The sequence below is a fragment of the Phyllobates terribilis genome, unplaced genomic scaffold, assembly GCF_046119375.1.
Source record: "Phyllobates terribilis strain yellow unplaced genomic scaffold, ASM4611937v1 Scaffold_4__5_contigs__length_816908805, whole genome shotgun sequence".
Taxonomy (NCBI): Eukaryota; Metazoa; Chordata; class Amphibia; order Anura; family Dendrobatidae; genus Phyllobates; species Phyllobates terribilis.
Window position 1 is genome coordinate 11,567,245 of NW_027362764.1, and position 12,634 is coordinate 11,579,878.

Consider the following 12,634-nt stretch of genomic DNA (forward strand, 5'->3'; position numbering starts at 1 on the left):
GGATAAGGAGAGGGTATTCTGGGACCAAGGGAGGTTGTACCGGGAGACAGTTCCCTGTACACCCCAACAGGAGTGGCTGAGGGAAAGACAGCTGGTCGTCCCCTACCCATTCAGGGATGAGTTGTTGCGGATCGCCCATGAAATTCCACTCGCTGGACACTTGGGGGTCAGCAAAACCAAGGCCCGGCTGTCTCATCACTTTTATTGGCCCAAAATGAGGACAGATGTGGTGAACTACTGTCGATCCTGTACCACGTGTCAAAGAGTGGGAAAGTCAGGGCCGGCCCCCAAAGCCCCCCTGATCTCTTTGCCAGTGATAGAGGAGCCTTTCCAGAGGATTGCTGTGGACATTGTGGGACCACTGGCCATACCCAGCAGCTCTGGAAAACGATTCATCCTTACCGTGGTAGACTATGCTACCCGGTATCCGGAGGCAGTAGCCCTGTCCTCAATTAGGGCGGATAAGGTGGCGGACGCCCTCTTGGCCATCTTTTCGCGAGTAGGATTTCCCAGGGAGATGCTTACCGACCAGGGGACTCAGTTCATGTCACGCTTAATGGAGGCCCTATGTAAGAAAATGCAGGTGCAGCATCTGGTATCGAGTGCGTATCACCCACAGACCAATGGTTTGTGTGAGCGATTCAACGGTACCCTCAAACAGATGTTAAAAATGCTGGTTGAGACCCAGGGTCGCGACTGGGAGCGTTACCTCCCACACCTGCTATTTGCTTACAGAGAGGTTCCACAGGCCTCGACGGGGTTTTCCCCCTTTGAGCTCCTGTATGGCAGGCGTGTCCGAGGACACCTTGGGTTGATAAGGGAATTCTGGGAAGAAGAGCCGAGCTCCCCAGGAGTGTCCATCGTGGAGTATGTCATGCGCTTCCGTGACAAGATGCAGACCTTGACGCAGTTGGTGCATGACAATATGGCGCAAGCCCAGGCTGACCAGAAGCATTGGTACGACCAGAACGCCCGAGAATGGACCTACCAGGTGGGTCAGAAGGTGTGGGTGCTGGTCCCCGTACCAAAGGACAAGCTTCAGGCGGCCTGGGAAGGCCCGTACGTCATTCACCAACAGCTCAACCCGATCACCTACGTGATCACACTTGACCACGAGCGGGGTAGGCGGAAGGCGTTTCACGTTAATATGATGAAGGCTCATCAAGAACGTGGAACCTGCGTCCTACCGGTCTGCAACCTGCCCGAGGATGGGGAGGATGACCCCCTCTTGGACATGCTCGCCCAAGCGAAGGCCAGCGGGTCCCTAGAGGATGTAGAGCTAAGCGACTTGCTATCCGCAGACCAGAGGTCTCAGATGCAAGCAGTGCTGAAACCCTTCCAAGCAGTGTTCACCAACCTGCCTGGCAGGACTGAAGTGGCGGTCCATGAAGTGGACACCGGGAATCATGCCCCACTCCGGCGGACAGCCTATCGAATCTCCGACGAGGTGCAGCATGTCATGCGCCAGGAGGTCGAGGAGATGCTGCAGTTGGGGGTGATTAAGCAGTCCAAGAGCGCGTGGGCCTCACCTGTAGTCCTGGTGCCTAAGAAGGACCGGACCACCCGGTTCTGTGTGGACTACAGGGGGCTCACCGTTATCACCGCCTCTGACGCACAACCAATGCCACGCATTGAGGAGCTGCTGGAGCGGTTAGCCAGCGCAAGCTATCTCTCCATTATGGATTTGAGTCGGGGATATTGGCAGATTCCCTTGAGCCCCGGGGCCCAGGAGAAGTCCGCCTTTATCACCCCCTTCGGATTGTATGAATCCACGGTCATGCCCTTCGGCATGAAAAATGCCCCTGCCACGTTCCAGCGAATGGTCAACCACCTGCTCCAGGGACTGGAGAGGTACGCAGTAGCGTACCTGGATGACATTGCCATCTTCAGTCCCACCTGGGAGGATCACCTCGAGCATCTGCAGCAGGTGCTCGGGCGCATTCACCAGGCGGGCTTGACCATCAAGCCGGGAAAGTGCCAGATGGGCATGAACGAGGTCCACTACCTGGGGCACCGGGTAGGTGGGGGTACTCTGAAGCCAGAGTGTCACGGGTGTGTTGCCACGAAGATCGTCACGAGTACACAGCCTGACTTCTCGCAGCTGACTTGTTGGTGCTTTGTGTTTTCTCGGCAGTGAAGGAGTTAATTCTCTCTCTCTCTGGGCTAGCTGAGGTCCAGCCTCGCCCAGCTGCAATCAATGCTTCGTTAGTGAGACTCCTTTATATTCCTGCAGGTCTGTTTGTGAGGTGTCGGTGAAAGCTTTTCATTCAGACTTACAGAGCGGATCGTGGTGTTTGGAGTTGCTGAGATAAGTGTATTTGAAAGTGTTATTTCCCTTTCCTCGCTTTATCATTTATCTCCTTTCCCGTTGGTGTTCCCTCTGTTGTAGTTTTGTTGAAGTTGTATGCAAGGTGGTTTTGGTTTTTCCCTTGTACTGTCTCGTTCGTCTAAATACTGTGTGTGGGCATATTATCGCTGGTTCCCAATTGTTGTGATCGGGGTCCTTCTCAGGACTAGATTACTGTGGTGCAGGGATCCTCAGGAGGTAGGGGTTACGCTGGCGGCCTGGACCTCTGTACCTTTAACAGTACCTCCAGGATGAGGGATTAGTCAGGGCCCCAGCTTAGGGTCAGCTTAGGCCCCCTACCTCCAGTATTCTGTGACAGTGTGACATTTTCACCGACCAACTTAGTTTTTCTCCAGCTACCATGGATCCAGTAGCCGGTCTAGCTCAGCAGTTGCAGAGTTTGTCCATGGGGCTGGCGGACGTTAGGTCCAAGGTTTTGCATCCTCTGGAGCAAGCCGGACCAGAACCTAAAGTAGCTCTCCCTGACAGGTTCACTGGGGGGCGGGACAAGTTTTTTGTTTTCCGGGAGGCATGCAAATTGTACTTTCGGCTGCGGCCTCGGTCATCGGGCAGTGAAGAACAAAGGGTGGGAATTGTCATCTCGCTCCTACAAGGGGACCCACATTCTTGGGCGTTCTCTCTTCCCCCTAGCTCCCCAGTTCTCCAGTCAGTGGATAGGTTTTTCGCTGCTTTGGGACTCGTATATGATGACCCAGATCGGATCTCCCTTGCTGAGTCTAAGTTACGTAGGATTCAGCAGGGAGATCGTCCGGCGGAGGAATTCTGTTCGGAGTTCCGTAGGTGGGCCACGGACACCCAGTGGAATGACCCGGCTCTTAGGAGCCAGTTTTGTCATGGTTTATCCGACAAATTACAGGATGTGTTGGCACAGTATGACTCTCCCGCGTCACTGGAAGCCGCTATGGCCCTTGCTATTCGCGTTGACAGACGGCTTCGGGAGAGGTGCGGGATAACTCTACCCCCTGTAATGTCTCCACCTCTTACAAGGTCCCCTCATATGGTGGTTCCCCTGGTCAGTCCGGAGGAGCCTATGCAATTAGGAGGGACATCATTTCGGGGAAGGGGACCGGTGGTGCGCCATAAGACAGGAAGGTGTTTCCTCTGCGGGAAAAAGGGACATTTTATTGGGGGGTGTCCATCCCGCCCCTTGCTGAGTAAAGAGTCGTCGAAAAAACTGTTGATCCCAGGTTGTGTGGTGGACGGCAATCTGGGAGTAGGTATTTCGTCCCTAGGTTCGTCTCAGTTTCTCGTACCGGCGGAGGTGGTGGTGGGTACGAGAACTGAGAGGATATCGGTTCTTCTGGATAGTGGGGCCGGGGCTAATCTGGTTGATGCTCGGTTTGCCCGGGTTCAAGGTATGCGATTGAGTGAGTTGGCTAAACCCATCCCCATATTCTCGATCGATGCCAGGCCTCTCGGTCAGGGAAGTTTTTTGCAAGCTGTGCATGGCGTAAAACTTCAAGTGGGGGCAATACATAAAGAACTGTTGTCTTGCTACGTGTTGGAGGGTCTTCCCACTCCTATAGTGTTGGGCCTTCCTTGGTTAGCTAAGCATAACCCTGTTATTAATTGGCAAACCAGAGAGATAAGCCAATGGAGTAAATTCTGTAATAAAAACTGCATGAACACGGTCATCGGTGCGGTTACTCCTTGGGTCTTACCTCCATTTCTGGCAGACTTTGAGGATGTATTCTCGGAGAATGGGTGTCAGGAACTACCTCCTCATCGCGAGTATGACTGTTCTGTAAAACTGCTCCCTGAGGCCAAGTTACCTAAAGCTAGGTTGTATAACCTTTCTGGTCCTGAGAGGCAGGCCATGAAGGATTATATTTCAGAAAGTCTGGCTAAGGGGCATATTAGACCTTCATCTTCACCGGTGGCCGCGGGGTTCTTCTTTGTTAAGAAGAAAGATGGAGGCCTACGCCCTTGCCTGGATTTCCGTGAACTTAATCGGATTACGGTCCGAGATCCGTATCCGCTCCCACTTATTCCCGATCTCTTTAATCAGATCGTGGGCGCCAAATGGTTCTCTAAGTTGGATCTCAGGGGGGCGTACAATTTGATTAGGATGAAGGAGGGGGATGAGTGGAAGACGGCTTTTAACACTCCGGAGGGGCATTATGAGAACCTTGTCATGCCATTCGGTCTGACTAATGCCCCGGCGGTGTTTCAACACTTTGTTAATGATATTTTTCGCCACCTGGTGGGACAGTTTGTTGTCATATATCTGGATGATATCTTAATTTACTCGCCGGATCTGGTGTCTCATCAGGAGCATGTTAGACAGGTGTTACAGATCTTGCGGGATAATAAACTGTATGCCAAGTGGGAAAAGTGTGTGTTCGCCGTACAGGAACTCCAGTTTTTAGGCTTCCTGGTTTCTGCGTCCGGTTTTCGTATGGACCCTGGGAAAGTGCGGGCAGTTCTTGAGTGGGATCGGCCGGAGAATCTTAAGGCACTACAACGTTTCCTGGGGTTTGCTAACTATTACCGGAAGTTCATTCGTAATTTCTCGTCCGTGGTTAAGCCTCTCACAGACATGACTAAAAAGGGGACGGATTTTTCTAGGTGGTCTGACAAGGCTTGTCAAGCATTCTCCTCCTTGAAAAAATGTTTTGCCTCGGCACCCATACTCATTCAACCTGATGCGTCTCAGCCATTCTTTGTAGAGGTAGACGCTTCCGAGGTAGGGGTGGGAGCAGTATTGTCACAGGGTTCGTCCCCTGGTAAGTGGCATCCGTGCGCCTTTTTCTCTAAAAAATTGTCGTCCGCTGAGAGGAATTACGATGTCGGCAATAGGGAACTCCTGGCCATTAAGTTAGCTTTTGAGGAGTGGCGCCATTTTTTGGAGGGGGCAGTTCATCCGGTCACCGTCATCACCGATCACAAGAACCTGCTATATCTGGAGTCCGCTAAACGTCTGAATCCCAGACAAGCTAGGTGGTCATTGTTTTTTACCAGGTTTAATTTCGTCGTTACATATCGTCCTGGGTCTAAAAATGTAAAGGCGGATGCCTTATCTCGTAGTTTCCCTGGGGCCGGGAATACGGACGACCCGATTCCTGTTCTTCAGGAGGGGGTGGTGGTTTCGGCAGTATGCTCTGAGCTGGAGGAGGAGATATTGGAGGCTCAGGGGGACGCCCCTGTTGGACCTCCGGGGAGACTGTTCGTTCCAGATCAGTTGCGACAAAAGGTGATCGAGGCACACCATAACTCAGTTTTTGCAGGACACCCGGGGAGTAAAGCAACTGTGGATCTCCTCTCGCGTCGGTTTTGGTGGCCTAACTTACATAAAGAGGTGGTAACTTTTGTCGCGTCCTGTGGGGTTTGTGCGCGCTCTAAGACCTCACATACCCGTCCGTCTGGGGCCCTCTTACCTTTGAAGATCCCGGAGCGTCTTGGACTCATCTGTCTATGGACTTTATTACGGACCTCCCTCCGTCTTCGGGTAAAACGGTCATACTCGTTGTAGTGGACAGGTTCAGCAAGATGGCACATTTTATCGCTCTTCCGGCTCTCCCTAATGCTAAAACTCTTGCGCAGGTGTTCATTGGGGAGATTGTGAGGCTTCACGGGGTACCCTCCGAGGTGGTGTCTGATCGGGGGTCTCAGTTTGTGTCCAAGTTCTGGAAGGCGTTTTGTGCACGGCGGGGGATGCATTTGTCATTCTCGTCGGCTTTTCATCCTCAGACCAATGGTCAGACGGAACGTATGAACCAGAGCTTGGAGACATATCTTCGGTGTTTTGTGTCAGAGAACCAGGAGGACTGGGCTTCTTTCCTACCTCTGGCAGAGTTTGCTCTCAATAATAGGCGAAGCGAGTCCACTGGTAAGTCCCCGTTTTTTGGGGCATATGGTTTTCACCCCCAGTTTTGTACTTTCAGTAGGGGGGGCTCTTCGGGGGTTCCGGAGGAGGAACGATTTTCCTCATCTCTCGCTTCAGTATGGAGAGGGGTGCTGAAGAATCTGAATACTATGGGGAACCGATACAAACGTATGGCTGATAGGAGGAGAGTGTCTGGTCCGGACCTAAGTGTGAACGATCAGGTATGGTTGTCTACCAGGAATATTAAACTTAAGGTTCCCTCCTGGAAACTGGGTCCCAGGTTCATCGGGCCGTACAGAATCAGTTCTGTTATTAATCCGGTGGCATTCCGTCTTGACCTCCCCCCTACGTTTAAAATTCACAACGTGTTTCACAGATCATTGCTTAAGAGGTATGTGGCGCCGGTGGTACCGTCACCTTTACCTCCCCCTCCTGTGGTTGTCAATGGTAACTTGGAGTTCCAGGTATCGAGGGTCATTGATTCACGCTTTAATCGCCGGTCCCTTCAGTACTTGGTTCATTGGAAGGGGTATGGTCCTGAGGAGAGGATGTGGGTTCCTGCGTCGGATATTAACGCAGACCGATTAGTTCGGGCCTTCCACACGACTCACCCGGATAAACCTGGCCCTGAGGGTCCGGAGGCCCCTCGTAGAAGGGGGGGTACTGTCACGGGTGTGTTGCCACGAAGATCGTCACGAGTACACAGCCTGACTTCTCGCAGCTGACTTGTTGGTGCTTTGTGTTTTCTCGGCAGTGAAGGAGTTAATTCTCTCTCTCTCTGGGCTAGCTGAGGTCCAGCCTCGCCCAGCTGCAATCAATGCTTCGTTAGTGAGACTCCTTTATATTCCTGCAGGTCTGTTTGTGAGGTGTCGGTGAAAGCTTTTCATTCAGACTTACAGAGCGGATCGTGGTGTTTGGAGTTGCTGAGATAAGTGTATTTGAAAGTGTTATTTCCCTTTCCTCGCTTTATCATTTATCTCCTTTCCCGTTGGTGTTCCCTCTGTTGTAGTTTTGTTGAAGTTGTATGCAAGGTGGTTTTGGTTTTTCCCTTGTACTGTCTCGTTCGTCTAAATACTGTGTGTGGGCATATTATTGCTGGTTCCCTATTGTTGTGATCGGGGTCCTTCTCAGGACTAGATTACTGTGGTGCAGGGATCCTCAGGAGGTAGGGGTTACGCTGGCGGCCTGGACCTCTGTACCTTTAACAGTACCTCCAGGATGAGGGATTAGTCAGGGCCCCAGCTTAGGGTCAGCTTAGGCCCCCTACCTCCAGTATTCTGTGACAGTGTGACACAGAGCCTGGGAAGGTGGACGCTATCGTGTCCTGGCCCACCCCCAGGACCAAGAAGCAGGTGCAGTCCTTCTTGGGCACCGCAGGGTACTATAGACGCTTTGTGCAGGACTATAGTAGCCTTGCGAAGCCCTTGACAGACCTCACCAGGAAGAGCCTACCCCATTCCGTCAAATGGACGGATGAATGCGAGGTGGCCTTTAGGGCTTTGAAGACTGCCCTGAGCAGCTCTCCTGTACTAAAGGCGGTCGACGGCACACGGCCACTCTTAGTACAGACCGACGCCAGTGAGTTTGGCCTCGGTGCTGTACTCAGCCAGGTCGACTCGGGGAACCAAGAACACCCCGTGTTGTACCTAAGCCGGAAACTGCTGCCGAGGGAAGTGGCCTATTCCACCATAGAGAAGGAGTGCCTGGCCATTGTATGGGCCCTCAACCGCTTACAGCCTTACTTGTACGGGCGCCCCTTCACTGTCGTGACTGACCACAACCCCCTGAGTTGGCTGCACACCATGTCAGGTGCCAACGGAAGGTTGTTACGCTGGAGCCTCACCCTCCAGCAGTACGACTTTACCGTTCAACACCGCAAGGGCAGCGAGCATGGCAATGCCGATGGGTTGTCCCGGCGAGGGGAGCCTCCAGACATACGCTTGGAGGAGTACCAGAAGGTCCTACCTCCATAGCGCAGTCAAAAAGGGGGAGGTGTCAGGCAAAAGGTATTTTTGCCCGAGTTTTTAAAAATCAGAGATGTTTTAAAAAAGGAAAAAAAAACCCACCCCCTATCTGTTTGTAAGTGAAGACATAGAACTCACTTTTGCTTTTCCCCAAACCAGGAATTTTTATGACCCGCCATAAAACCTCAGTCCAGGGCAAGCGCTGGTACAAACCGGAAAATCCCTCCAAAAAAATCCCATTGCTTAATTGTACAAACATTTTATGCCAATTTTAATCACGCACAGGTCTGACAGAAACATCGGAACCACGTTTTTTGAATGCTCACCTTTTTCCCATTACAATAGTATAACTTGCATAACTGAGGAATGACCGGGAACTGAGATAATGGATTCTGAGATTCTGAGCGTCATAGAGGTTTCATATTTAATATCTATCTTCATGAATATTGGTGACGGTCAAGATGATGTCTCCCTCTTGGATGTGGGACCCCCCCACACCAAGATATGGAATCTGAAGGATTTTTTAGGTCTTCTGCAGCTGGGTGGGCTCGCAAAGCCGAGCCCCCTTGTAAGGTAAATAAGGGGTGTTCCCCAGAGTTTTGGCTGCTTGCTAAAAACCAGATTGGCCATTTTTCAAGCCATTCCAACCAGGGACGCAGACGCATGCACTACACGCTGCGTGAAGGAATCAAGTCTAATTTCCGGGGAGCCGTCCCCCCCACAGAATCTGAGACCATCACCTTGTGAAGCAGGTTTTGCTATTACTTATCCCTTTTATTTTAATAACTGTTTATGCATACATGTAAATTGTCTCCTTTATAATATCTTGTATATATTTTGTAAACACTGCCCACCTTTTGGGAGTAAATCATTAATTATTTACCAGTTTCTTTCTTCTTGTCCTATGTCGAGCAAACACGTTCCTCACTCGCTAATTCACGTTACCTACCAGGTACCCGATCCACCTGTTAAGCGATCGGTGGTGGCAGTATACCAGTATTTATGTGATATTGTGGTTTGAGGGTGGCTGGTCGGAGGTATATATACGTTCCTGGAAGGAACTGGTGGTATATATACGTCCTGTCACATCACGTGCCGCAATAGTCGACATAAATTAGAGCAGCTGCACCCGTGCTTATCCTCTGTCAATACCGTGTTTGACCAGCAGGATAAGGGGGTGCCAGAGAGCTGCAAGGTCTGACCCAAGAGTGGGTGTTGTTTTCATGACAATGTTGTTCTAACACTTCTATATAACGTACAGCATTGATGGCTCCTCTCCTGTTTGCTCTGTCCCTGCCATAGACACTAATGCCCCCATATATCAGAGATGTGAACTGTGCGCTGGTGACAAGCTGGATGGTCCTTCTCCTCGATGACAAGCTGGATGGTCCCTCTCCTCGATGACAAACTGGATGGTCCCTCTCCTTGGTGACAAGCTGGATGGTCCCTCTCCTCGATGACAAGCTGGATGGTCCCTCCCCTCGATGACAAGCTGGATCGTCCCTCTCCTCGATGACAAGCTGGATGGTCCCTCTCCTCGATGACAAGCTGGATGGTCCCTCTCCTTGGTGACAAGCTGGATGGTCCCTCTCCTCGGTGACAAGCTGGATGGTCCCTCTCCTTGATGACAAGCTGGATAATCCTGACTCCACAGGACACAGTGTCCGGGGTTTCACATTTTGCTTCATCCCACCACAGAACAGTTTTGCATTTTTGCCTTTGTAAATGAGCTTTGGTGCAGAGAAGATGGCAGTGTTTCTGGATTCTAAGGCTTCTTCTTTACATGATGGAGCTTTCTCTTACATTTGTGAATTTTACGGCGACCTGTGATTACAGACTATAGTTTCTGGATTATTCTTGAGCCCATGCAGTGATTCATGCCTGTATGTAATGCAGTGCAGCCGGAGGGCCTGGAGATCACGAGCTTATACACGGTCATGTCTTAACCCTGCAGCAGTTTTTCATTAATGCCATTCTGCCAAAAGCCACTGGTGTGTTTATGTATTGTATTATGCGCGTGACTGGGAGGAGAAATTAACCAACTCCTCACCCAGTAACGAGTCTTCACCATCTAACAAACCAGCCACCGAGGGCGATTCTACCATCCAGACACCACCATCACGCACTGACAACTCTCCACTTATATTTCTTCACCCAGTGACAACTATCAACACAGTAAAAATCCTCCACCCAATGACATCTCTCCACCGAGTGACAGTGACCACTATGCAGACAGTGAAAGTGACAAATACCCACCCAGTGAAAGTTGCAAGCTTTGACCAAGTGACAAACCTCCATCCAGGGACATGAGCAACAACTCACCCAGTGACAACTACCCGCCAAATGACATCCACCTGCCCAGTGACATCTCCCCACACAGAGAAAGTAATAACTACCCACACTGTGAAAACTACCCACAAAGTGACAATGACAAACCTACAGCCAGTGACATCCCCCATCCAGTGACAGTGACAACCCTCCATCCATTGACAACTATCCACCCAGTGACAGTGACAACCTTCCACCTAGGGACATCTCTCCACCCAGTGAAAGTGACAACTACTCACCCAGTGACACTTACCCCAGACCTCCCTCTTCTTTGTTATGACTGATGGATCTTCTCAATGATAATTATTATTTCCTATTACATGATTACAGCAGAGCTCCGTGCCGGGTGTAACCACTCACCAGTTATTACAGTCTCGCTGCACGGGGTCTCCGGAATGATACAACGCTCCGTCATCAGTGCAGGGGCAATCAGTGGGGGGGATGCAACGATTACTCTATGAAACAAGGGTCATGTATTACTAGCAGTGATGATCGAGTATGCCTCATTAACCCTTTTGTGCTCGCAGAGTATTTTGGCATGCTCGGTGTTTCATTCATTTTCGCCGCGCCTGCAAGTGTCACGGCTGTTAGACAGCTGTGACACATACAGAGATAGCCTGGCGAACAGGCTAGAGTAGTTATGTGTAGATATTAATGTGGATGGAGTCTTCATGACAACACTGTACCTGGGGGCTCCCTATACTTTACACAGAAGATGACGACAGGACCATGGTCCCCTCCATACATGATGACTACTCACTAGTAGGACTTTCTCATCCGGGCAGTAACAACCTGGCTGACACATCCTGTTGGGGCCTCCGGTGTCCAGGTCAGCACAGGATGAGGGTCCCTCAGCACATTCCTTCCAAACTTTATCATCAGAGCAGATCCCAGGCGCCTCACCTGTAAGGAGAAGATCACTTCTGAGAATATCCGCACCTCAAAAACATCTCCAAAATGGGTCCTTTATCACCCTGAAAACTGCCAATACACAACTGCATCCAGTCTCAAAATTCTTTCACTTTATGGCCATTCGCGTCAGAATACAACTAGTGATGGGCGAGCACTAAAATGCTCGGGTGCTCGATGCTCGGGTCGAGCACATTGGAATACTCGGGCGCTCGACCCAAGCAACGAGCCCAATGTAAGTCTATGGGAAACTTGAGCATTTTTCAGGCGGCTCCCCCCGGCGGTCTGCAGAGGGCCTAAAAATTGCCCAAATCGATGGAAACAGTGCTGAAATGACATGGGAACAGCATGGGAAGACCCCTGGAAGCATCTCTGACTCCCAGGTCAATGCTGTCAACAACGTTGTCAGAGTATTACGCCACTTTTACGGACTCGCAATAAAACATACAAAAACAAAACCAAAATGGATTTTCCTGGGAAAAATGTTAAGGAACATCCTTTCCAGGGTAATGACTTGTATATAAGGCAAAATAAATAACCAAAAACAAAAATGCTCCTCCACACCTTGGGCTATGTTCACACGTAGCGTTTTTGATGAGTTTTTGCACTTTTGCATTGCTTTAAACGGTGAAAAATAAATTCACCGGAAAATGTCATTTTAACATTTTACTACCTTATCTGGCCATATGTTGTGCGAGACATGATCAGACACATCCTGTTTCATCCCCAGTCCCACTAACAGGAGCTCTATGGAACGCACGCTTTGTCTGCAACAAACTTTCCTACATCCATGGTCTTTTCATTACTAACAAACTTTCCTTCCTCGGCATCAGTGAAACCTGGCTCACCCCCTCTGACACAGCCTCGCCATCTGCACTTTCGTATGGCGGATTCCACCTCTATCACACACCCTGCCCAGCAGCAAGCATGGTGGAGGATTTGGCTTTCTCCTGTCAGACAACTGCTCCTTCTCACATATCCCATTGCCACCCTGCGTTACCCTCCCCTCTTTTGAAGTGCACTGTGTGCGCATCTACACCCCCTCCAACCTCCAACTGACTGTCATTTACCACCTCCCAGGGCCAGCTACCACCTTCTTAGACCACTTCACCACCTGGCTACTCCATTTCCTTTCCGCTGACATCCCCACTATTATCATGGGTGACTTCAACATCCCCACTGACACTTCCCAATCATCTGTCTCTAAGCTTCCATCCCTCACTTCCTCCTTCGGCCTCA

The 12,634-nt window shown here is 50.6% G+C and overlaps 1 protein-coding gene across 1 annotated transcript in view; it reads right to left on the minus strand.

Annotated features, from left to right (window-relative positions):
- Positions 1–12,634, minus strand: part of LOC141264133 (SCO-spondin-like) — a 521,676-nt gene that overhangs the window by 240,570 nt on the left and 268,472 nt on the right. Inside the window, exons 48-49 of the mRNA XM_073676443.1 lie at positions 11,247–11,389; positions 10,847–10,941 (exon numbers count right to left, since the gene is read on the minus strand). Of these exons, the coding sequence (XP_073532544.1) occupies positions 10,847–10,941; positions 11,247–11,389 (238 nt within the window). The remainder of the gene's footprint in view (positions 1–10,846; positions 10,942–11,246; positions 11,390–12,634) is intronic.